The sequence below is a fragment of the Cornus florida genome, unplaced genomic scaffold (genome assembly GCF_030987335.1).
Source record: "Cornus florida cultivar Cherokee Brave unplaced genomic scaffold, ASM3098733v1 CherokeeBrave_3.0.0_Hap2_Chr03, whole genome shotgun sequence".
In the NCBI taxonomy this organism is placed as follows: Eukaryota; Viridiplantae; Streptophyta; class Magnoliopsida; order Cornales; family Cornaceae; genus Cornus; species Cornus florida.
The window spans coordinates 89,391,635-89,418,442 of record NW_026775573.1 but is presented as its reverse complement, the minus strand read 5'-3'; the positions used below and the strand labels follow the sequence as shown (position 1 = coordinate 89,418,442).

Sequence of the window (26,808 nt, the reverse complement as noted above, 5' to 3'; positions counted from 1 at the left end):
AATATAACAATGTAGCATGCACAATAATAGGTAAAGAAATCCACACATAAATGAATTTAAATAAACTAAACTCTTTAATAAAATACGGGGTATTACAAAATACCTCCAGGATAGTTTAAGTTACAATACTTACACATGAAACGACCTTGTAATCGTTCAACGTGATCCCAAAATGCATCCCTCTTTTTTCTCATCTTTCCTTAATAGCCTATATATTTATAATAAATTCATAAGTATATAATGTAATACTCTACTAAAACATCTAGAGAGTGCGGTGATCTACAAATTTCTAAAATAATAACAATAAAGAAACAAACAAAATTTAAAACATCCACAACAAAACAAAAAATCTATAAATATCTACAAATATCAATAAAAACTTATAATTCTTCAAGATTATAGTATTCCACAAGTGTGTGTGTGTGTATATATATATATATATATATATATATATATCTTTCATTACTTTGATTAAAGATCATACAATGGAGTGACAACAATAAGAGATTAAAAAAGAAGAAGAAAGAAAGTGATACCTTGAATGCAGAACAACTGAGTGAGAGAATGGTCACAACCTTCCTCAAGATTGCACAACAAATAACATTATTTTAATAGCGCGAAAAATAATGGTTATACCAAGCAAAGAGGGTAAAAAAGACGGTAATTTGTGTTTCAGAAAAATAGGCTATTAGAAGTTTGTGAACGAAAAGAAAATAAAATAATTAGGTTACGAATTATACGGAGCGACCAAAACAAATAAACAAATAAACGCGTTAGATACGAGGTGATGGAAAAAAACGCGTATTTTATTGTATCTTTCAACTTTAATCGGCAAATGAAAGTATTTTTTCAAAATTCGTACGCACGCGTTTAATTCGCATATCATGCACGAATTAACTAACTAGGACTGTAATACAGTGTTCACATATTACACTGGATTGTAACATGCTTAGCAATTTTGTGTTATCCGTCACGGTGTTTTCCGCAATCACGGTATAACGAATTCGGACAATATCGATATAAATGAGTTGAATCGGCCAATTTATGAAAATGTGTAATAATATTCAACTCTTAAAAAAGGATTACGAATCAATACATCGCGTATCAACTAATATAAATTTGAACTAAATACTTCGTAGTTTTAAGAAAAATGATTTTTAGGTCAATTATTTAAATACGTTTGAGAGTATCCAATTGACTATTTGAATTTAGAATCGGACAAAATTTAGTTCAAACTTTTTACAAATCATTTCACAATTCCAAATTCAAAGTATTGATTCGATACTCTCAAACATAGCAAAAATAATTTATTTGATCGATAAGTTTTTATTGGTCATGTATGCAAAATATAAGAAATTAGAACTCTCACTTTTGAGTTTTGACCAATAAAAAATAATAGGTCAAATAATTCACTTTTACACTTTGATTCAAATCTCACAACTCTCATTACAATAAGTTTGCGAGTTGCCTCAATAGCCTAGTGGATTAGTGTAATTAGTAGGCGCTTGCCGATTTAACAAAATTCTCAAATTATTAGGTAGTGTTACATACTCATCTATTTATATCCAATCACTTTTTTATTTGGATCTGATGTGGAACAAATTATCCTTATAATAATTAGTGTCTCCCGATGGACCGTAAAGTGCTGGACTTCAACTACTAATCATCTAACACTTTTTGTCTTGCTCAAAGAGATATATATATATATCTATAATAAGTTTTTTAAAAAAAGAATAAAGATTAAACACTTATTACTATAACTTAATAACAAAACTTTTGTGCATGTAGTGACGGCTAGAAAGTCCAGTACGATCAATTATCCAAAAGTTGTTAAACAAGCATGAGAGTAATAGAAAATTGGATGTTTATTTATAGGTGAGGATGGTGGTTGTTATAAAATCAACAATTAATTAAGAGTTCAGTAGACCAGTTCTAATTTCTAAAATCCTTGGTGACTTGCAATTTTATGTTGCAGTTACTTGTATTATTATTCTTTTTAAATATTTGTAGTAAAATTTCAAAGTTTGTGTAATGGCAATGCTTTCACATTAGCCCGTTTGGGATTGCTATTAAAATTATGAAAGCGCTTATGAAAGCGCTTTTAACAATAGAACTGTTATAAAATTGTTGTTAGTAAAAAATATGTTATGTGTTTTGATAATGTATTTTATAAAACATTTTTTATACTTAAAGCAAGTTTAAATTTGTTTGGTAACAATATTATTTAAAACACTTTTATTATTAATTTACTATATTAGACATACACCAATAACAATGTTATATGGTATTAATGTGAGTGATTCATTTACATGGCATGATTGCTGGTTAACATTATATGATTACGGGTTATAAAATTAATTTAAATACACGTTATAACTGAAAATAATTTAAAATTTTCACTCTGCCCATGCTATAGTGTATGTGTGGCTTATTTGATACAATGTGAATAATGACAATGATGCAGATCAGTAAGGGATAAAATTGTATTTATAAAGAAAGGTGATGAATTATATTTTCAAAAAAAGTAGTTACCTAACTCTCTCTCGAACACAATTCTAAAAGCTATGAACGCACTTTTTTTAAGAAATCTCTACTACCTAAACGAACTTTTTTTAGTCACCAAACACTTCTAACTGCAGTTTTTAAAAATCAACGCACTTTTTAACTACAAAGAAGCAATTCCAAACAAGCACATATATATGTTGTGGGTGGAGGGATTGTCCCATCATCACCTATATATATATATATATATATATATATATATAATATGTCGTACACGTGCCCAAAAATCATAGTAAATACAAGTGATATATTCACTTCAAGATAAGGGTAGTGTTGGTGGGTTATAACCACATCGTGTGAGTATTATGTTAAATACGTTAACTCAAAACTCGATCGGTTTAATAATTGTGTTAGGACTTCTTAACATGAACATAACACGTATATTATTGCAATTTTCTGAGCGGTATAAGGATTTGAAAGAATGGACTAGAGAAATGCATGTTAAATGCACCTATATTGGTGTTCAATTATTAGATTTAGAATTTTTGAAAAATTGGTTACTAATTGGTATAAGATAAAAACCTTATGTCCTTCATGTCTAAAATCTTGGCTCAAATTGAAGTTACAACCATCTCATAAAGATCAAATGAAAAATAAAGGAAAAGTGCAAATAGCTAATTTTTTTTTCTTAACAGTTTTGGGAATGGAAACTGACCTTCCTTTTGGTTCTCCTCGAAAATGGCCTTCCTTTTTTTGAACCAAATTTGAAGGATCTTGAAAATAAAATTGGGTTACACATGTAATATGTTTAATTCTAATGGGTCATGTAATTATTTATTAATTTAAGTATAAAATAAATAAGTAAAATAAAAACAAAAAATGAGAATAATTTATATAATACAATTAGAAAAAATGCCAAAAACAATACTTATATTGAATATATTTTAAAATAATAAAAATGTTTATAGTAATTGGGTTGACTTGACACAATTAATTAAATGAGTGTAATCGGATTAAAGAGTTGAGTTTCAAAATACGAACACAACACGATTAATTAAATAAATTAAACAAGTTAACATGATTAATTAAATAAATTAAATAAGTTAAACGATTATAACATGACCACGATTAAAGTCAATTCAAACCCACTAATAACGTATTGTGTTTAAATCATGTTAAATTTTGCCATGCCTAGATATTAGATTAGGCCTATCAACGAATCGGATTCGGATTAAATTAATTAAATTCATATCCGATTTGTTAAGCAAACGGATTATCGGATTCAGATTAGTAACGGGTTCTTGGACCGAATGTCCTAATTCATATCCTATTTAACTTGAACTCGGATCGAATCGGATTCAGATTCAAATAAAAATCATATTTACTAACATGTATAATTATAAAGTTAGATGAAACGAAAAATTGTTAATATACAGAGTGTTACATAATATAACTATTCAACCAAATGAATATAATGATAAATAATTAATATATATAAATTTAGTAATAGTATATAACTAATATATATATAACATTGATATATAATATACTGTAATGTAATAGTATATATATATTTAATTGAATCAGATTATTATATATCCGGTTTGTTAAGGAAACGAATTATTGAATTCGAATTATTATTTAATTATCGAATTTTTTTTCAATCCATATTTAAATAATCAGATCGGATTCAGATTAGAATTTAATCCATTGACAGGTATAATTGAGATGATAAAGAATGTAGAAGCCTTTATTTTTAATATTGTTAGGTTAAGTTAGGTTAATTTTTGGAACCGGTAAATTTGATATTACCAAGTTTGTCTTATCATATTCCAATTTGTCTGAAGGTGGGCTACTGTTATTCCCGCTCCTTTCTACGTTGAGTTTTCAAATTAAACTCCGTTGTTTAAGCGCGAGTCGTCTTAACACCCCCCACGTCACCACCAACCACCACGTCACCCAAATTTGAAATTACTTTATTATCCTATTTCTTTAATTCTCCACCTCCATTTTTCGAATTTTAAAATAAAAAAAATTAACACTTCCATCGTTCTCACTACCTCACCTCTCTCCCTCCTCCCAACTCACCAGTTATTAGGGATCGTTCACTCTCTCTATCTCTCTCACGCACAAACACACACAGCGCAACTCTCATTGTCTTAAAGAAGAAGAAACGAAGACTCTCTCTCCATAAATATATATACACTTGTATATATATGTGTATGTGTGTGTGTATATATATATATATATATTTCTTCCTATGCGTTGAAGCTTCTCTTTTACTGAGGCCATTTGCTTAAAAGCGTGAAACCGAATTTGAAATCGGACAATGTTCTTCGCTTTAGTGAATCAGACCATGTGAGCTTCTGACATATTCTTTCTCTCCATCTTCTACTTCTTCTATTCTCTCTCTCTATATCTTTCTCTCTCTAGATTTCGGAATCGTTTGATCATCGATTCGTGAGTTGAATCGATCAATGGCGGCGTCTTCGTCACGGGGGCGAAGTAGTTCACCATTCCATTACCGGAAGCCTTCGAGTCCATACTCCTCCACGTCGTCGTCTTCGTCGTTCATGAACGGCGGCGGTGGCGGCAGTCGGCTAATGCCTCGCTCGTGTTCGTCTTCGGCGACGTCGTTTTACGGGTCCGGAAATGGGTTCAGCTCCAGATCCATGACGCCGAGTCGGAATCGGAGCGATTCCATGTATTCCAGAGGGTATGGAGCTCGTACGCCTGTCGCTTTCCCGTCGGCGGAGGAGCTGATTGGAGAGCCAGTTGATACTTCGAGATCGGGAGATAGCATTTCGGTGACCATTCGTTTTCGGCCTCTGAGGTAAATGTAGATCTGATTGAGTTGGTTTAGATCTATGGGCTTTTGATAGGAAGAGTTTGAAATTTTCTACTAGGGTTGTGTTTTGGGGCAATGCGGTTTGAAATTGGATTTTTTTGAATTTGTGGTGGCAGTGAAAGGGAATTTTCGAGAGGAGATGAGATCTCATGGTATGCCGATGGAGATAAGATTGTGCGGAATGAGTATAATCCTGCAACTGCTTATGCTTTTGGTATTATTCTTGGCATCTTAATCTATTATTTGATTGTGCTGCTAATTCTGATGATGCTCATTTGAACTTTGTAAAAATATGAAATTGGAATGACTAGAATTTTCAATATACGAATTAGCAATTAATTTCAGTTCATACTGTAGCCAAATTCTATATTGTTTTTACTATGACAGATAGAGTTTTTGGACCATCTACGGCTTCTCAGGAAGTATATGATGTAGCTGCTCGGCCAGTAGTCAAGGCGGCAATGGAAGGTGTAAATGGTACAGTAACTTATACTAATTTCCCAATAATATGTTTTTTTTTTTTTTTTTTTCCCATTCAATATGATATTGTTACAGAATAAACAATGTCAAATGTAGTTGAGCTTATGACTGATTATGTGCTGATTCATAGTTGAAAGCTATAATTAAATGAGCTTTTGGGTTGCTGTTAAGTTTCTTACTTGAAGCTGTTTTAGTTTAGTGCTTCAGTAAATTGTTAGAGCTAAAATTAGTTATGGAGCCAGTACAACAGTTCTTCTAAAACATGCCTGCTGACAATGCAGGAACTGTCTTTGCCTATGGTGTTACAAGTAGTGGGAAGACCCACACTATGCATGTAAGTCTTGTTCCTTGTGATGATATATGTCCCTTAATTACTTCAACCGAGATTAACTCTAAATGAATTAAATGGTCACGAATAAACTTTTAAACTCTAATTGAGCTTGAGCTTCATCTTTTGAAATAAAATGAACACATATTTATTAAAAAGAAAAAGAAAAAGAAAGAATGAATGAGATGAATGCCTATATAATTTATATCTTCTTGTTTTTTCCCCTAAATTATATCTTCTTGGTTTCATTGTTATCAATTGGATGAAATAATATTATGGGTGGACGGTATATAGTATAATGCAAGCAATATGCTAGACATTAATGGTCCTATTTCTTTGATAAAGAGGTGGAATGTAACAACATACCAATAGAAACTCGAAGAACTCTACGAAATGTAGGAATTGAATTACTAAAAAATTTATTAATAAAAGTTCTATAAAGGAAACGAGGCCTAATCAATGGAGGAAAGTAAGATCGTCCCAATACACAAAAGTAAAGGTGATATACAAAATAGTGGTAAACATTGAGGAATTTAATTAATGACTCATATAATGAAATTATGGAAAAGGATAGAACACAAATTAAAGAATAACACCACAATATCAAAAAATCAATTTGGATTCATGTCAGGGAAATGTACTGTGGAGGCCAGTTATTTACTTACGTAATTGATAGAAGTATGTAGAAGTAAACAAGTATATCTAGGCATAGTTTTCATAGACTTAGAGAGGATATATGATACAGTTCCAGCAGGGTTGCAAATGAACCGAGCTGAGCTGAGCTTTGGCGTGCTTGGGCTCGGTTCGCCACAATTTGGGAGGTGCTCGGGCTCGACTCGGGCAAGCTTGGCCAAGCCATGCTGGGGCTTAGGCTCGTCAGAATATCAGAGAGCTTGGATCGGTTTGGGCTCGGTCGCCATTTCATTTTCAATTATGATTTAATATGCAATTTGTGGACCGGAAGAAGAGGACCGGAAGAAGAGGACCGGAAGAAGAGGAAGATATGAACACATATACACATATATAATACACAACAGAGTATTGTACACAAACAAATCATATGTATTGAGTTATAAATGTATAGTTATATAGTCATATATATATGTGCATACCTTGAGGTTGTTTGAAATCATCAACAGTTGTGCATCGTTCCCTTTTTTCAATTAATTTCATTAGTTGTCCATTGTTGTCTTTAAAGAATATGAAAACTTGAAGGGCCGGTGAAGGGAGAGGTTGGTCGTCGCGGATCTCTAGAAATAATGAAGGGCCGGTGAAAGGAGACGCTGAACGTCACTGATCTCCGGAAATATTGAAGGGCCGGTGAAGGGAGAGGCTGGTTGAGTGGTCTTGGCCGATCGTTGCAGAGAGTGAGAAGAAGAACGTCACGGATGCGCATCGTTGTAGACAATGATCTAAGATTTTAGGGCTTGGTTTGTGTTAGCAAACTTAACATAAATGGGTCTGTTGTTGGATCTTTAAAATGAAATAAATATGGGTCATTTGTGTTGGGCTTAATAGGAATGTATTTTACAAATGGGCTCATGTAACAATGGATCAAATATGTTGGGTTGGATAAAAAACGTATAAATTACTAATAAACGAGCTTGTTCACGGGCCTAGCGAGCCAAGCCTACCATTGTTCGGGCTCGGCTCGTTTATTAAACGAGCTCAAAATTTGTGCTCAAGCTCGGCTCGTTTGCTAACTGAACGAGCCCAATTCGAGCCCTTAACAAGCCGAGCTCGAGCTGTTCATGAGCAACTCGGTTCATTTGTAGCCCTAGTTCTCAGGGATAAAATTTGGTGGGCTTTACTAAAAATGAGTCTCTTTAAATCTTATAAATATTATTCAGGATGTGTATAAGGATACAAGGACTATTTTCATTATATATTTGTATGTGGAGAAACAAACAATTATCTATAGAAGTGGGACTACACCAAGGACCAATCCTTATCCCAGACATACTTAAACTAGTCTTAAACAAAATAATGGAATAAAAGAACTATAATATAGAAGAAAGAGAAGAGAAATATGTAAAATATTTGAATGAGATGTTTAAATACTCACAACTCTTATATTTATATACTAAAAAGAGCACATGTTAATATTACAGTAAAGAAAACTAAATAAAATCATTACATATTCTATGCCTAGACATATGCGTAAATAAAGTCAAATCCATTATTTGTGGCTATCATATCTCAGATAATATGGTAAGTCACATCGCATGATTTGGGCCTATCATATCTCGTTTAGCACTCCCCCTCAAGTTGGTACGTGGATGCCTGAGACACCCAACTTAGACAATGCATCCTTAAATACAGTCTTGCTAACACGTGCTGATTAGCGAAGCTTTTCTGTCAAATGAAGTGTCGATTAACAAATCAAAGTGTCTCCTCAGACCATAAACATTCAACAATGTCTCCTCAGACCGTAAACAACCAACCATGTCTCCTTAGACCGTAAACAACCAACAATGTCTCCTTAGACCATTTCCCTTCATACACATGTTTAAAATATGTAGATAGAAGAATCAACAATATCTCCTTGGACCATTCTCCTTCATACATATGTTTAAACAATGTAGATGAAATAGTGGTTGTGGAGGTTTGGTATGGAGCGGGATAGATTGTGGAGGGGGGTAATATTGTGTCGGTTTGGGGAGGAGGGGGGGGGGGGGGGTGTTCGGCCGTGGTGTTTGTACCTGGAGGTGTCGGTGTTTGGAAAGACATTCGGAAGGGATGGAATGAGTTTTCTAAGCATATCAGATTCAGAATTCATGATGGTAGGGAGATTCAGTTTTGGGAGGATATGTGGTGTGGAGACCGGACATTAGCACGTTCTTTTCCTAGATTTTTTAGGATTGCGGTCGATAGGCATGCCTTGGTGGCTGACTGCTATCATCTTGATAGCGGGAGACCGGTTTGGGATGTGCTGTTTCATGATCTTTATAAGACTGCGAGATGGATGATGTGTTTGGTTTTTTAGAGTTGTTGTATAGCCAGGTGAACCGGGGAGGAGGTAGGGATTCACTAGTTTGGATTCCTTCTACTAGGGGAATGTATAGTGTGAGATTTTTTTCCGGATGCCTGGTGGACTTGGATGGGGTGGTATTCCCGTGGAAGGCTGTGTGGCGCACTAAGGTGCCATTAAAAGTGGCCTTTTTTGCTTGGACGGTTGTGTGGGGTAAAATTTTGACGTTGGATAATTTGAGAAGGACAAAGCTTATCACGGTGAATTGGTGTTGCATGTGTAAGTGCAATGGCGAGTCGGTGGATCATTTTCTCTTGCATTCTCCAGTGGCGGTTGATTGTTGGAACCTTTTGCTAGGTTTGTTTAGACTTTGTTGGGTCATGCCTTGATCTACGAGAGGCTTGATGGACGCCTAGAGAGGGGGTTGGGTGGGAGCACAGTCTCGAGGGTTCTGGAGGATGGCGCCTTTGTGTCTTTGGTGGTGTTTGTGGAGGGAGCAAAATAGAAGATCCTTTGAAGGAGAGAAATCTTTCATTACTGTTCAGAAATCTTCTGTTATTAGCTCTCTTTGTTTTTGGGGTTCGGGTAGACTCTGCTCTTCTGCTGAGGAGACTATTGAGTTTTTGGCTTCCTTGGGCCTTAGGGTACCCACGTTTTGTGTTTTGTTAGGGATGTGTTCCCCGTTTGAATGATTTTTTTAATGAATTATTTCTTTATAAAAAAAAAACAATGTAGATGAAAGAATCAACAATGTCTCCTTAGACCATAAAAAAGCAATCACATCTTAGACCATTTCCGAATGGGTGGTTTTGAACTTATAATGCTCTCATTGAGGTCGGATAAGTCTGCCTAACTCGACACCTCCTGGATTGGGGATGTCTCCTTAGACCATTCTCGAATGGGTGGTGCCTAACTTGCAATGCCCTTATTGCAGTCGGAGTCTCGGACCACCCTGGCTTTGATACCAAGAAGAAATATAATATAGAAGAAAGAGAAGAGAAATATGTAAAAGGTTTGAATGAGATGTTTAAATACTCATTCACAACTCTCATATTTATATACTAAAAAGAGCACATGTTAATATTACAATAAAGAAAACTAAATAAAATCATTGCATATTCTGTGCCTAGACATATGCGTAAATAAAGTCAAATCCATTATTTGTGGCTATCATATCTCAGATAATATGGTAAGTCACATCCCATGATTTGGGCCTATCATATCTCGGCTAACAGGAATCTATACATGGAGACTTCCTATGGTGCATCTTGTTTCCTGATGACATAGTGTTGTTGGATACTTCTAAGGAACAAAATTAGAAATTTGGAGAAATGTATTAAAAACAAAAGGGTTAAAAAGTAGTAAAACTAAAACAAAATATATGTCTTTGTAAATTTAATAATGATTTGGAAAGTAATGGTATCGCAATCGTGATTCGCCGTATTGGCCGATATGTACTGTTCGTAACTCTTTTTCCAGGGTCCAATACCGTTACACACTTCCATGAACTGGTCAGTTTTGTCGATTTATATTGATATTCGCTCAAGTCTGTTACATGGCAACCACGAGCGATACCACGACTACAAACCATGATTACAATAGTGATCCAAGACCATGGGGTTACTCAGTACTTAGGTAGAAAAAAGGGAGAATTAGTAATGATATTACTAGTAGGATTGGAGTAGGATGGACCAAATGGAGATGGGTTAGGGTATCTAATGCGATAGAAAAGTACCAAACAAGTTAAAAAGAAAAATTTTATAGGACGATCATTAGGCGGCAGTGTTGGCTGCATAGGTATTAAAGGTTCAAGGCTCACTTAGATGCCAAACATCTCCCACAACCTAAGCGCAAGGCACAATGTAAGGCGCTAGCCTCAACTAAAAATGAATATCAAATATCAGTAGAGAGAAAACAATTAAAATATACAACACAACTATGCATATCAAAATAAAGGAAGTTTTCAACATATCAATTTAATGGATAGCTATATTAATATCCATATATCTCTTCAGTTTGCATATGAACTAAATTAAATCAATGTATAGAATCAAATAGGATTTACAACACAATTAGTAAAAAAAAAAAAAAAATGTAAAAATCAAAATTTTGACTTACCAACTAAAAGGATCGGGTAAATTAATGTGCACAAATCATTTTTACATGCATGTGCATTAACTAAATTCAAATACTATTAGAAATATGTAACAATAAAAACCAACCATTATTTAGAATTAAAACATATATTATGTAAGCATAAGAGACAACATACACTTTTCGGTTCCTTTTAATATACGATGAGATTAAACAGTATAATCCATTGAATATGACCACAATGTAATGTATAGTAAGCAAATTAATAGTCATTTTAGAAAAAAGATAGCAAGATGTGTGTGTTTTTTTTTGATCCTAGAGCCTGCTTAAGGGACAAGCCTGAAACCCCCCTCCCACCCACACACACACACACTAATTATGAGCTTGAAGGCTTTATGCATGCCACACATTTCTTGTTTCAATTCTGATATTTATGTATTCAAATTTGGAAACTGTATGATATATCCGTGCTATTATTCTTTCTGTGTTATTTTTGCTCTAAATTTTATGAGCATGTGTAGTATGCTCTTGTATTTGTACAAGTGATTAGACTACTACAACCCCATCATTGACCTTTTATAGCAACTCCTCAACATAACTATGTCATTAGAAGTGTGTTATTTTCTCCAAATATTTTTTTAGTCTCCTTTTGGTTTTCTGTTTCTATTCCAAAGCATTAGTTTACAAAGAGTTCTCATTGTGAAGGATTAATTTTATACAATTATGAGTTTTTTTTTGCCAGTCTTAGATATGACTTTTTAACATTAATCTTCACAGGGAGATCAAAATTCTCCAGGTATAATACCATTGGCAATAAAGGATGTTTTCAGCATTATTCAAGATGTAAGTCTGCTTGCAAAAGTTACTATGCTTTGTATCACAATTCTTTCAACTGCAAGTTCTTCTTTATCTGTGTTCCTGTTTTTTATTTATTTATTTTACCATCTTGTAGCCACTATTATCTTTTTTGTTCCTATTAGTTTCTTGATATTTTTCAATGAAGTTACTGGTTTAATGTGGTGATGTGTTATACCTTGTGATAATACGTTTTTAGTGAATACTTTTGGTCACAAGTTTTATCTCTTAAATTGTTTGCTTAATTTCAGTTATAAACTATAATCTTCGGTGATTTTGAAATTTCTAGTTCTTGGTTCCATTTTTGGTTCATTCTACTTCACACTAGTGGATAAGCAATCCCAAGGTCACCTTTGTCCTTGGGTCTGGTCTTGGTTGAAATGGGTGAGAGTCTGTTTAGGTGCCTTAATGTCTTTTGAAATGCATTAAGATTGTATTGAATGTGCCAATGAGTTCCTGTTAAATTTGGTGGGTGAAGTTCTATATCTAGTCTGCTACTCTGCTATGTATGGCAAAAGGTGCTTATGTCAACGGGGATCTCTGATGGGGTGTTACGTATATTTGTTGTGGCCTAGCGAGATACCACCATGTGTAGTGGGGGAGCTGATGGGACATGGTGGGACGACAATGCAGGACTAGGGTGGTAGTGTACTACTAGTATGGTAGTGAGGTTGGCAGGTGTGCTTGGCAAAATATTGGCATGACACATAGTATGTCCTTAACATGTAAATGGGTGGGCCAAGTGATTTTGCCACATTTTGATAAGTGCGGCCTAACAGGGTGTCGCCACGTTTTTTTGGTTCATCAGTCACATGTTGTCTCTCTTGAAGACGGCTTGAGGTGTAACTGTGAGGAAGACACCTTAATGAACCTGTTTTTAGCCATTATGCTAAGTACACCTAGGATCGCATGTGGATGAAGGTGTAATTGGGCGGGGGTCACTTTGTGGCTCCACGTACTGTGCTTGAGAAACCTCATGTCTTGCTCTTGACCCTGCTGTGCACGAGGTGCATCAGGATGTAATGCATTCTGTGATGATGTTGTTACTTAGGAAGAGTTAGATGGAAATTGTTTCAGAGATTCAGACTGCATGGCCGGAGAAGTGCGCAATTTAACCTCACGGAGATACTTTCGCTGTGCGGCTGGGAAAGTGTTGGCTCATCCATAGAGTGTGATTTGATTAGGGTAGCCCTCTGTATGGTTGGTAAGATGTTGACTCGCCATGAAATGTGCAGTTGGGAAAATAACCCTTGCTTCTTTACCCGTTTGTCAAAGTCAGAGGTGCTGTCCTCAGATTCATGATATGTGCTGACCATTGGACTAATATGGCTGGAGATTCACGGAGATCCCATACATGTCCCATGGAAATGTCTATGTGTCAACTAAGATGAATTGCCCATGGAAAGTGCCACATGTTGAGCTTCAAACCTGACACATAAGACTTGAGATTCTTCATGGCTGGTTGCTTGCATCTACTTTCTTCTCTTCCTCATTGGTAAGGATAATGAGAGGCAAGAAATCGCATGTGGATTGCCACTTCAGATGTATGAGGAATGGTGGGGTCAGATATCTGCAATATGTAAATATATTTCATTACTCCATGACTTCACCTTACTGTGATCATGGAAGAATTATTCTGTCCTTCAATTTGACACTGATTTTGCATGAATGGCCCAACATTATTTATTTATTTATTTGCTCCTTTTCTTACTTTTACTAAATTTGTTTTAAACTGTTCTTCTATGATTGAATTGTAAACTAACTGTTTTCTTGCTTCAGACTCCAGGACGAGAGTTCTTGCTTCGAGTATCATATCTTGAAATCTATAATGAGGTCAGTAATACAGTACTTGATGTTACTTTTACAAACTCAGTAATATGGAGTTGAGTTTCTGTTAAAATCTCTTTCAATTGCTCTACAGGTGATAAATGACTTGCTTGATCCAACTGGTCAAAATTTGCGTGTCAGAGAAGATGCACAGGTTTCTTTTTCTACTCACTGTTAGTTTTGATCCTTAATTTATATTTGGCATTCATGTTTTCGTTGTCATATATTTGTTTTTTGCTTTTTTCTTTGTTCAGTTGCTCATTTACATAGTAAAACCTGGTTAGCTGCTACTTTGCTCCAATGGGATTTCCATATGCCTCTAAATCGCCCTCATTAAATATAGATGAATCATTGTTGTGCAGGATAATGTTGTTTCTCACTTGTTGACTATATATATATATATTTTTTGAAGCAGTTTGTTTCTCAACTTTGATGAGTTTTAGTTTTTTCGATGTTTATTTTATCTTGTAAGATTCCTAATTCCTCTTTGTTGGTCCTAATTATGTTGGAATATGTTTACAGGGTACTTACGTTGAGGGTATAAAGGAAGAAGTTGTTTTATCGCCTGGTCATGCACTTTCTTTTATTGCTGCAGGGGAAGGTATTCACTGTAATCATTTTTATGAATCCTTCTCTTGTTCATTTTCTTTTGTTTTTGTTCTAATTTTTGTTTTGTAATGGCAGAGCATCGCCATGTTGGTTCGAATAATTTTAATCTGTTGAGTAGCCGTAGTCATACAATATTCACACTGGTGCGTGTTTTATATTTGGTGAAGCATTTTGGTTTCTGTAAAAAACCCCACATTTTAGTGCCACAAAAGAAAATGTGTTATTTTCAATATTATCTTTTAATTCTATTTTCATGTTACTTGCAAATTTTTTTTTATGTTTCATATCCCAATTGGCCAAATTTGCTGTTCTGTGACATAAAGTTGGGTATTCAATACCTTTTGATTGTTAATTTGTTACTGTCCTGGAATTCACATGGATGTTGTTCTCTCAATTGTTTTGGATCGTTCATATAAGATTGTGAAGGGCTGTAACCAACCCAGTGAAAAGTGGTTCTGGGGACTAACATTTCTCAATTATCTGAAAATGTAAAAGCTTTGATACTTTAGGCATTAACATTGCTTGTTCCTCCCAATATGTTTCTTTCAACCATATGCTGCAGAGTTTGCAAGGTCCCTGTAAACGATGATAGAATTCTTTCTTGTACAAATGTGGCCGTCCTACCTTTTAGCCATTTTGGACACCACATTTTGTGTTCCATTCCTCATGTCTTCAATCTCTAATCTCTAATGTACACGTGTGATCGCAGATGGTTGAAAGTAGTGCCCATGGTGATGAATATGATGGAGTGATCTTCTCTCAACTTGTATGCCTCAAATCATTGATTTTTATCAAAATATGAAATATTCATCTTTGTTTTGTTGTGTCATAGTGTTTTGTTTTGCCTCTTTGCTTTAGAATTTGATTGATCTAGCTGGATCCGAGAGTTCAAAAACTGAGACAACTGGATTACGGAGAAAGGAGGGATCATACATTAATAAAAGTCTTCTAACTCTTGGAACGGTATTGTGCATGGGAAATTTTTTGTTACTGTTTTTGAGTTTTTTATATCATTTTTTAATGTTAATCATTATTCTCATAATTGTTGTTCTCTCTGTTCCCAAGAAAAAAAAGAAGTCAAAAAAGCTTGATAGCAATCAATTTTACTTTTAGTGGATGTTCTTTCTGATTTTGTGGTGTTGGCAAAGTAGCCAAATTGGCAGTTTTGTCCCCTCTCATTGGCTAGTGCTATAGGAGTAGGTGGTGAATAATTTTGAGAGTTTTTTATTCACTGTTGGGTCCATTGCTTAACAGCTTGAGCTTTTGAGTGATAGTCTAATATGGTATCAGACTATCAGAACCTTGCTTCTGGAGGTCTTAGATTCAAGTCTTGACCTCTTCCTACATTTCCCTGTTTTGTCTTGTCACTTTGCACCTTAATTTTATTTGCTTGTCTCTTTATGTCGAGATGGTTCGCAGTGAGGGATGGTGTGAGAGTTTTATATATTTGTTGATGTTGGTAACTTGGTACAAGTGGTAGTCTAATAGATCTTGCGTAGCCATGAAACTGAAAAAAACTATCTAGGCAACTTTTTTTACTACTCAATTAACTGTTAATACACCTCACAGTTAGTTCTATGAATATTCAGTATTTCACTTTCATTTCTGAGAGGATGTTCACTGTAATATGTTCTTAATTTTTATTAAAGGATTTTATTTCATTTGCAATGTGAAGGTAATTGGAAAACTAAGTGAGGGGAAGGCATCTCATGTTCCATATCGAGATTCCAAGCTTACCCGCCTTCTGCAATCTTCACTGAGTGGCCATGGACATGTTTCGGTGAGTTTGAAAAGCAACGAGAATTATGTTAAATGAACTTATATGAATTAATTTTTCCTTGACAGCATTTAACTTGTTTGTGTACAAGTTACAGTTACACAACAAGATGGTATCCAGCAAATTATATATGAAAGATTTTGTTTCACATTGTAAATTTTTTTAATGCAAATCATTTTCAACAAGGAACTTAATATGTGTAATTTGGTTTCTTTCTTTCTCGGCCTCATCTTAAATTATGACGCTGTACACAGGAAAAGAATTTATGGTGCAATCAAAGCTGACATGCCTCTTGCTGTTATTCCTCTTTTTTCTCTTTCTTTTTTCCCCAGCTTATATGCACAGTAACTCCTGCATCTAGTAATATGGAGGAAACTCATAATACATTAAAATTTGCAAGCAGGGCAAAGCGTGTTGAGATCTATGCCTCGCGCAATAAGGTTTGTTATGACATTGTTATATACTATCTCAAGAATAGTGTAAAGCAATAAACATTGAAAGCTCAATATTATGCTGATTTTTAAATTATGTTTCTTCCAGATCATTGATGAAAAATCATTAATTAAAAAGTATCAAAGAGAAATATCCGTCCTCAAACAAGAACTTGATCAGCTGAGGCAGGGGATGCTTGTTGGTGTCAGTCATGAGGAGATTTTGACCTTAAAACAAAAGGTTTTCTTCCAACTTTTATGTTTACCGTATGATGGTTCCTATACTTGGTCTTTGACATTTGAATCTATCAGTGAAACCGGGTACTGATTTTAGCTTCTCATGCCATGTTCATCATTGTTGTTTATTTAATAGTTGGAAGAAGGGCAAGTGAAAATGCAATCACGGTTGGAGGAAGAGGAGGAAGCCAAGGCCGCTCTAATGAGTAGAATCCAAAGGCTAACCAAACTCATACTTGTTTCTACTAAGAATACAATTCCTGGATGTTTGAGTGAAGCAACTGGTCATCAACGGCGTCTTTCTGCTGGAGAGGATGACGTAAGCGGATTTTCCCTATTTAATTATGTGATAGAACATGATCAATGTTGAATCCGCACTTGTTTTTTGTGTTTAATTATTGTTGTAGCTTCCTATTTGAACTTGTACAAAATATTTCTAAATTTTGTACTTTCTTTGAAACTTGCAGTTGCCAGTGTTGGACATCAGATTTTTTTTCAGGGGTGGGGAAGAGGGAAAAAAGAAAACTGAAAAGAAAAAAGTTGGAATTTATAGTTTGGACTATTACTATTCAGTTAAATTTGAAATTTTGTAATTCAAACAATACTGATAAGAATAATTTTGAACAAGTCCAGTCAGTAGTCTGATTTTATTGGGGAGGCAACCTAAATAAATTTAGAACAACCATTTCCAGTATTTCAAGAGGATTGAGAAATGCATGTTTTTTTGTTTTGTTTTGTTTTTGTCTTTGGAGGGGGTTAGGGGAAGGGGAGTGTGGTCCTTGCTACCCCCCTCCCTCTATTTATTTCTCTCAATATGAGAGATTTATCATTGGTTGGTTGACATATTTTCTGTGTTGACGTGTATTTTTGTATTCATGGTTTATTGATGTCTTTTACTGACTCGGGCCTTCTTGGGGTTGACTGTAGCAATGCTCTCTCTCTCTCTCTCTCTGTGCATGCACATGCAAAGGACATTAAATTTTTGAATGGGTTTTGTTGTCAATTTTGTTTTTCAATCTAAAATCATGAATTTGATGATGATATTTCGTTCCATTTCTGTCAGAAATTGGATGTTCTACGCAATGGTTCTTTGCTCGTAGATAGTGAGAATCAGAAGGACAGCTCATCTTCTGCTTTGGCAGTTCTGTCAGATCCTTCTTATGAGTTTAAGCACAGAAGATCTTCCAGCAAGCGAAATGATGAACTATCAGCAGCTAGCAGTACAATTACAGAATCAACTCAAGCTGGTGAACTTATCAGTGGTTCTTCTTGTGGTTCAAAATTGCCAACAGTATGTTTTTGCCTTTTCTGTCCTTTATATTTTATTAATTTTTATTTATTTATTTTTTAAATACAAATATTAATTATTACAAGGTTTTCAACAAGGATAATGCTTATGTAGTTAAAGATCAACACAGATTGATATACTTTAAATCTCAGAGGACATTGAATATGCAGTGATGATATGTTATTCATTTATTCTTTTTAAACTAGATTTGTTCCAAGCTGAATTATTGGCCTTCTATTTGTCTATATATTTATATATTTGCCCATGCTTGTGATGTATATTATATACATTACACTATTTCATTTTCTTAGTTTTATGAATTTGGCTTGATTTACTGATACAATTCTATGTACATCCCTCCTGGTAAAAGTCACGTTAGTTATCTGTTCAGCCATTGTCATTTTTATTTTGTCTGTGAATTACACATTTGAAACTGTTATTTCAATGGTGTTGCTTCTAGAATAGGTCAGTGTTATCATTAGTGTTTATGTTTGTTATAATCTTTGAAGTTTTTGTTTTAGAGGATAGACTTTGACTTTAACATCTGTGGTTGCTTATCTCTAGGGTGGGATGACAATGTCGGATCAAATGGACCTTCTTGTTGAGCAAGTTAAGATGCTTGCTGGGGAGATTGCATTCAGCACCAGTACCTTGAAGCGTTTAGTGGAACAGTCTGCAAATGATCCGGAGAGCTCAAAATCTCAAGTATAGCTCCATTCACCAGTTTCTGATCTGTACTTTATGTTAGTGTGGTGCATTCAATTTTACTGGTGTGAATAATATGGTTCAGAACTATTGATACTTGCATGGACGAAAAACTATTTATTCTGCAGAATGTGGCTGTTTTAGATAATGTTAGATAAGCATTTCCTTTTTCTTGATTCTGAAAACACATTTGTAAACTAATCTCATGTTTACAATTTGTTCTAGGTTCTTATTTTTATCAAGATTCCTTTTCCTCCTTCAGGGGAACTACATTATGGAAAAAGGATGAGCCTATGTACAGAGGGTGGTAAGAATTTGAGTGTATTAAGTGCTTGTCCAGTAAGTGGAGTGCTTTTTTTCTCTCTAAAAAGGGCTAGCCTAGTGCATGAGGCTCCCGCCATTGTAGAGTTTGGGAAGAGTCAAATGTACGCGGCCTTACCTCTGCAACCGGAGAGACCGTTTCCCTGTTTCGAACCCGTGACCTCTAGGTCACAATGGAGCAACCTTACTGTTGTGCCAAGGCTGCCCTTGCTTTCTCTCTCTCTCTCCTTTTTATTTTCCTATATTTTTTTTTCTTTTGGGTGGTGTCAGCCTTTGTCAAAGGAATCTGTTGTTAGAAATTGAGAATTCTCAATGTAGAGATTTTGGAATGAAAGGATTCAGTACTGATTCTTTATGTGGCATTAGGGTGTGTTTTCTGGAGAAGAGCTAGGAGCAAATCTATTTGTATGTTGTTGGTTATTATCCCTTAGGTATCAAAGTATATTTTATTCAACTATTAAGAGAGTTTTAGTTAGTGGGCTTGTAGTCTCTTTGGAATTTTTGTTTCTATTATTGTTGGGTTGTTTTTATTCTCAGTATTTTTTGAGATTTTGTTGATTGTCTTTGCTGGTGGGCGTTGGAACCACTTATAATCTTGCATTATTTGTTTTTCCCTTGTCTAATTTTTACTTACTTTTCTTTTGCCAAGTTAAATAACCCCAACTCAAGTTACAGTTCTGCACACCAATATCCCACCTTTTGTTCTTCGTTAGTGTTTTGACTGTCAATTTGTTCATTGTTTTATAGAACATCACTTATTACGTTTGACATGTGCATTGGTTGACAAATGGGAATGTATCGCCCAGTCTGGTTCTTGAGTTTTCTGCTTTTGCATACTAATTGAAAGTGACACATCCTCTCTGTTTGCTCTGCATTTTACATATCCTTTTTTCAGTTCTAAGGTTCTTATCTTTTGGACCACTCATCAACATTATTAGGAAGTGTTAATCCCAGTCAATGCAATTGAATGCGGTTTCTTTCAATTATATACATATAGGCATTATTACATCTCAGCTAGTCTGAAGTCTAATGAACTCTAGCCACGTACTAATAATCACATCAGCATGTATCTCTATTATGATGTCTCCTATAATTGATAATGAATGTAGAAGGTTTGCTCATCAAAAAGTTCTGAGTAGATTTCATCCCATTGCCACTGCACAGTTTATGATGATAAATTTCCACCTGATACTTTGTATTCAGATCTACCTCTAATTTATGTTGGACTCAATTTATTCCTGCTTTCTTGTATGCAGATTCAGAACATGGAACGTGATATCCAAGAAAAGAGGAGGCAAATGAGGGCCTTAGAACAACGTATTATTGAGAGTGGTGAGGCTTCAATTTCTAATGCATCATTGGTTGATATGCAGCAGGTAATTTACCATCTCTTTCTTCATTATCATTCTTGTTCTCAGTTTTCTTGTAGTTTGCTCCCTCAAAGTCAGCGGTAGCTTCATTATTATGGTGATTAGCTCAAAAAATCATTTCTTTTTCTTTTTTGTTGTACAACAGACAGTGATGAGATTGATGACGCAGTGCAACGAAAAGGGTTTTGAGCTTGAGGTCAGTACTCTAATAATTTTTTTTATAGCTGTTGCATTTCCAAATTCAGATAGAAAGCTCACGTCTTACTAAAAAAATTATATTCTCATTCCATTTATATGGTCCCTTGTAATTTTAAGATTATGGTTTTTAGTGGTCATCCTCTGGTTGAAACGTTTTGATCAATTGATGCAGATAAAATCAGCAGATAATCGTATTCTTCAGGAACAACTGCAGAATAAGGTAAAAATAATATCATTGCTACTACAATTCTTTTGCTCACTTTTTTTTCTTTTCTTTTGGAACAAATTTCCAATAACTACAATTTTTACTTAATGTTTATACCAAATTCTCAAATAAATCCATTTGATTGAACACGTATGCATAAATCATTTTTACTTTTTTTTTGGGGGTCATTGTCAGTGTTCAGAGAACAAGGAACTGCAAGAGAAAATAGAACTCTTGCAACAGCAGTTGGCTTCAGGCACTGGTGATAAATTATCATCTTCTGAACAGTGTATATCTGAAGAATATGTTGATGATTTGAGAAAGAAAATTCAGTCTCAGGTAATTATTACATCTTCAAGCCTTTGATCATTTCAGTTAGCTTGCCTTAACAAAGTTTTGATAAAGTACCAGTGATGGTTTCGGTGGCAGTTAGATTAATGCTGGAACACTGTGGAAGATATAACATGTTTCTGTTAGTCTTTTTTTTTTTTTTTTTTTCAAACCAGTCTCTGTTAATCTTTCATTGAAATTAAGTTCAAGTAGCGACTAGCGTGTTATATTATTTATGTGTGATTTGTTTCTGTGATTTTTGTTTGTTTTTCTTTCCAATTACTTGGAACATGCTTGGTCACATTCTCTACATTCAGCAGTTGAAACATATCATTATGTGAAAAAACTTGAAAATAAGTTGTAATAGAGCAATCGATTCATCCAGCAAAATGTGCAGCTCTTATTCCCAATTCCACAAAATTTGATGCCACATTCAATCCTATATTTTGTTAGTTTGAAGCTCATGCTCTTGTTAACTTCCACAAAATTCTGCCATTGGCAATCACACAGCATTTTCCATGTGGTACTGTGGTAGAAAAATTTCATCATATCCAATTCGATAATTTTTAACAATCTTAAAATGTAAAAATGCTTGATCTTTGGGAGTTGAATGTGGGTAAAGGACATTTTTAGTTTAGTCTCTCATATTAAACGTTAAGAGGTGATCCTTGTTACTCTTGAGATGATATAGCTGCTGTTTGTTACTCTTTTCGTTGTTATAACTATTTTAAAAGTCTTAACCACTACATTTGATAGTTTTGCTTCAATAAACTGAGTATCTAATGCAATAGTACAGCAACAAGATGTAGTTGTCAATATGGATTAATATAGTATCTAAAACTCACCGAGGTCAGGAATAATATAGATATATTCTTTGCTAATGATTGAATTATGGAACTTCATTTTCTTCCCTCTGAGCAGGAAATTGAAAATGAGAAACTAAAGCTAGAACGTGTTCAAAATTTGGAAGATAGTAGTGGACTACGGGTGCAGAATCAGAAACTTTCTGAAGAAGCTTCTTATGCGAAGGAACTGGCGTCTGCTGCTGCTGTTGAGCTGAAGAATTTGGCTGGTGAAGTCACCAAACTTTCATTACAGAATGCAAAATTAGAAAAAGAATTATTGGCTGCTCGAGAATTGGTACATTCTAGAGGTGGTGGTCTACAAACTGGTAATGGTGGCAACCGAAAGTACAGTGATGGTCTGAGACCTGGGAGAAAAGGCATGCATTCTGGCCGAGCTAATGAAGTTTCAGGAATGGGTTATGATGACTTCGACTCCTGGAATCTTGATCCAGATGATTTAAAAATGGAGTTACAGGCAAGAAAACAACGGGAGGCGACCCTTGAAGCTGCCTTGGCTGACAAGGAATTTGTAGAAGATGAATACAGGAAAAAGGTTGAAGAGGCAAAGAAAAGGGAGGCGGCTTTGGAAAATGATTTAGCAAACATGTGGGTGCTTGTTGCACAGCTGAAGAAAGAGGGTGGAGCAGTCGCTGTGGTAAACACATGTGAGAGCCATAGTGACAGAATGGATCATGTGAATGGTCTGAAAGTAGATGCTGCTGACAGCAAGGATACTGTCCTTAAAGAGAGACAGGTTCAGGATGTTACAAAATCTACTCTTGACATCTGCAAGGAAGAACCTCTTGTTAATCGTTTGAAGGTATAACTGTGTGCCTCCTGCTTCTTAAAGTTCATCTTTTATTTCTTGTTATATATTTTTCTAATATTAAAAAATCTTTTAATTTCTTTGTTGTATTTTGTTATTATTTATTTTTTAATATGTGCAAAAGCAGCAACAACAACAAACAAAGCCTTTTCCCAAAATTTTGGGGTTTCGATTACATGAATCCTATTTTTCCACTATCAAAGGCCGTAACCATTTAGTCAAACCACATGTTATCATATCCTTCCCTACTTACTCTATCATGTTAACTTTGGTCTTCCCTGTCCTCTATCATGTTTACTTTGGTCTTCCCTGTCCTCTAGCATCACCCTCAATGTGGAAAAACATGCATTAGCAATAGTTTATTAATGTAGGTTGGCAAACTTCAGAAGTTGTCTGCAACCGTTCACAATATTGTTATTAAGGTTTGTGGCTTTTCGGTGTTTCTATGGTTTTTGACTCTCTTGTTAATGCTTTCAGGCTCGAATGCAAGAGATGAAGGAAAAAGAAGTCAAGTACCAGGTCAATGGAGATGCAAATTCTCATATATGTAAAGTATGCTTCGAATTGCCAACTGCTGCAATGCTTCTCCCTTGCCGGCATTTTTGTTGTAAGTTGTTTTAGAAACCTTCATGCATCTGAACTTTCATATACCTCGAGGCTTGAGCCTACCATTCTAGTGGTTCTGATCTTTGTGTACCTCATATGCAGTATGTGAATCTTGTTCGCTTGCTTGTTCTGAGTGTCCAATTTGTCGCACAAAGATTGCAGATAGGGTTTTTGCTTTTACTTCTTGACGGTGCGTTTTATGCCCTCTGAATAGTCCAGCAATTTATTTTTGTTCCTTTTCAGCTTCTTGGCTAGTCTGCCCCTATAGACTCACTCATATCGGGCCCTTGATGAGTCACCATGTCACCTAACAGGGGAATGCCTCAAAACCATATTCAATTCCTCCTCTCACTGGAAATTTTTTACCTCTTGCGGCATATATTCAACAGTGAGCCAGAGGACATATATTAGCCCCTCATGAGTGACTTGTTTTAAGAGAACAAAACAGCACAAAACAGTCCAAAAATGCCAAAAATTTGTCTAGTTGACAATTTTCAGTAAAGTTATTTCTTGAAAATGCAGAGCTTCGGAAAACAGTTCTGAGAAAACAAATTTTCATGTCTATAGTTTTTGTAGTTCTTTGAAAACTGTTTTGTGCTAAGAGTTTCTGAAAACTATTTTAAGAGGGCTGAAACAAACAGATCCTTTTTTTTCAGTAATTTACGAACCATTCTGCAATATGAATGGATCATTTATCTGAAACTAAAACGGACAGTTTCTGACCTACATTTAATTTCCTTTGGTTTCTTTGCAGGAATTTATCATCATTCAAATGTTTGTTACATTCCATGCAATAGAGGGTGCCATTCTTTTATTAATTAGCCTGTATGCAACTATTTAAAAGGTATATCAGTGTTTTGTCTGTGTGTGTCCCCAAGGGGCTGTAAAATAAGAGGGGAAAGAAACCAAGAAAAGAACAAAAAAAAAAAAAAAAAAAGAGTGAAAAGAAGACAATCTATTGCACATATGAAGTTTATATGCAGGTTATTGCATTGAATCTCAAATACCCTGCAGATTGTTCTGATATTTCCTTTGTACTTCTGTTGCAATGTATAGAACAACGTAGGCGACGGTAAAAAGAATATTTTCCCCTCTTACTTTGTATAGTTCTGAATTTCTTTTTCATTTGGTTGTATTATAATTTGACTTCGTTTTTCCTTTCGGGGAAAAAAAATGGTGATTTCGCTCTCCGTTGGTTCGAAATGTGAAAAACCTGATTTTGTTGCTGATATTATTGAAATGAATCAAGGTCAGTATGCAAGTGTTCTCTGTAGGCATGAACGGCAATGTGACTGGTGAATAATAATATGTTTGAAGCCATTATGACCGTGCTGCTGTTGGTTTTCAGATTTTTGGTGGATCCACTACTTAAATGGATTTTTAGAGCTTATTTTTAGCTTTCTAATTTTAGATTTGCTAAGAAAAAGGTTAATCGATCTTGAAACCTGATTCTTCACGAGGCATTAGGGCTAAGATTTTTTCAACTAGGTCAATTCATTGGAATTGTCATATCATTATTTTGCAATTATTATTATTTCTTTGGTAAGAAATCCGTACATCATTCAAATACATGCTTTGCCAATTTGAAGACATGAATTTTCACTATTTACTTTGAAAGATATCATTAAATCAAAAGATACTTGATATTCAGTTTGTAACTATTCTACACTATTAAATTTAAGTGAAATAGTCGGTGAGAATTCGAATTCAAAACCTGGTACCTGTTTTGATAGTGGAAGGGGAAGATGAGGTAAGTTTGTCCCATACAAGGTGTTAAGAGAGAGATGTGATCTAATAATTTAAACAGCGAGTCCAATAATATTTAGCTTTTCTTCTCAAGCAACATGTTTAAATGAGACTTGAACAAGATATTTTATCAGAGTCAAAACTCTTACGCTGAATTGTCTCCAAAACTTAACTATTAGAAAGGGTATATCTTAAATTGTTTTTTTCTTTTCCTTCCTTATTCTTATCTTGGAATTAAACTAACCCTACTCTTAATACTTAGATCACCATAGATTGGGGACGCTATGGTCATGGTTTGATATTCAACTATACATGGTAGTATTCTGCATGTCAAATGAAGCCGCACTCTACGAAAACATGGCAAATTCTACCCAACTTTGAACGACTTCATGCGAGCACGTGTTTTTCGTGACACGATCATTCTTTTCTTAGAGCACGAACTTTCGTAGTGGTCGACGCTTTTTAATCATTTATTTTGGTATATCATGCAAGGGACAACAATTTAGACAAAGGTTAGTTGGTTCTTACATTCAATAATTTTTTTCATCGGGTCGAATAAATTTATTATTATTATTAGATAATAAAACCTAAAAGGCACGTGGGTAACATGGATTTGTTAAAAGTACTAATATAATTCATATAATTTTTATTCACTTTATCTATGTCCTAAAGTGTCCCAGCCATGTTCAACGAAAACGATTAAACATTTAAAAGAGGACAATTTTAGCGTGTACGATGTTGATAAAATATTATCATCAGTGATGTTTTCAGTATATTTGTTTTCCTAAATTGTTTAAGAGTCTTTGTAATGTTTTTGATTTTCGTAATTTTTTATTTTTTTTTGTAATTTTTCAATTTTTTAAGGATGTTTTCGTTTTTTCTTGTTTTGCATGTCGGATACTGTCGGGTGTGTCCGAGAGTTAAGTGGGACATTTCCTTGAGTTTAGGACTCTTGAAAATGCACTGGTTGCCATTTCAATATTTTTTCGTTTTTGGGTCGGAAGGTCCCGGGTGGGACCCGCTACCGTAATTATTGTGTACGAAGGTTGCGTTCCGGATCCAATGCATTTCATGTATTATTATTTTATGCATAATTTAATGACAATGTGTTAATTGTGTGGTGGTAACTTAATATATACCTATGTATATATTTTGTTATGGAAATAAAAGTCAAAAAGATATCGTTTTGGTGGTGGGACCCACCACCACTTGTTTATTAGATTTTTTGGCCAAGAAGCCATTATTTTGGCCTCACATTTTCTCTCCATCTCCCGGCTCTCTCTTTTCTTCTTCTTCTTCTTCTTCTTCTTTTTCTTTTTATTTATTTATTTTTATTTTTATTCTTCTTGTACTTTCTTTCTTTTATTTTTTTATTTTTTTATTTTTTTATTTAACAAACTTCAAACTTT

General features: G+C 34.7%; 1 protein-coding gene across 3 annotated transcripts; it reads left to right on the top strand.

The window, feature by feature from the left end:
* Positions 1 to 4,537: 4,537 nt before the first annotated feature.
* Positions 4,538 to 24,926, top strand: LOC132300847 (kinesin-like protein KIN-7D, mitochondrial). 3 transcript variants are annotated; one of them, XM_059798100.1, is made up of 25 exons: positions 4,539 to 5,335; positions 5,467 to 5,564; positions 5,738 to 5,827; positions 6,112 to 6,164; positions 12,001 to 12,066; positions 13,858 to 13,911; positions 14,000 to 14,059; positions 14,428 to 14,506; positions 14,590 to 14,657; positions 15,224 to 15,280; positions 15,373 to 15,477; positions 16,190 to 16,294; positions 16,624 to 16,731; positions 16,832 to 16,963; positions 17,096 to 17,278; positions 18,023 to 18,250; positions 18,812 to 18,952; positions 20,530 to 20,649; positions 20,789 to 20,839; positions 21,014 to 21,061; positions 21,242 to 21,385; positions 22,298 to 23,041; positions 23,525 to 23,654; positions 23,756 to 23,843; positions 24,408 to 24,926. In XM_059798100.1, the coding sequence occupies exons 1-24, from the start codon at positions 4,980 to 4,982 to the stop codon at positions 23,839 to 23,841; spliced, it is 3,306 nt and encodes a 1,101-aa protein (XP_059654083.1). In that variant the 5' UTR covers positions 4,539 to 4,979; the 3' UTR covers positions 23,842 to 23,843; positions 24,408 to 24,926. The 3 variants fall into 3 exon arrangements, with proteins under 3 accessions (XP_059654084.1, XP_059654083.1, XP_059654085.1); XM_059798101.1 differs by lacking the exon at positions 23,756 to 23,843 and having other exon boundaries at positions 4,538 to 5,335; XM_059798102.1 differs by lacking the exons at positions 15,224 to 15,280; positions 15,373 to 15,477.
* The last annotated feature ends 1,882 nt before the right edge of the window (positions 24,927 to 26,808 follow it).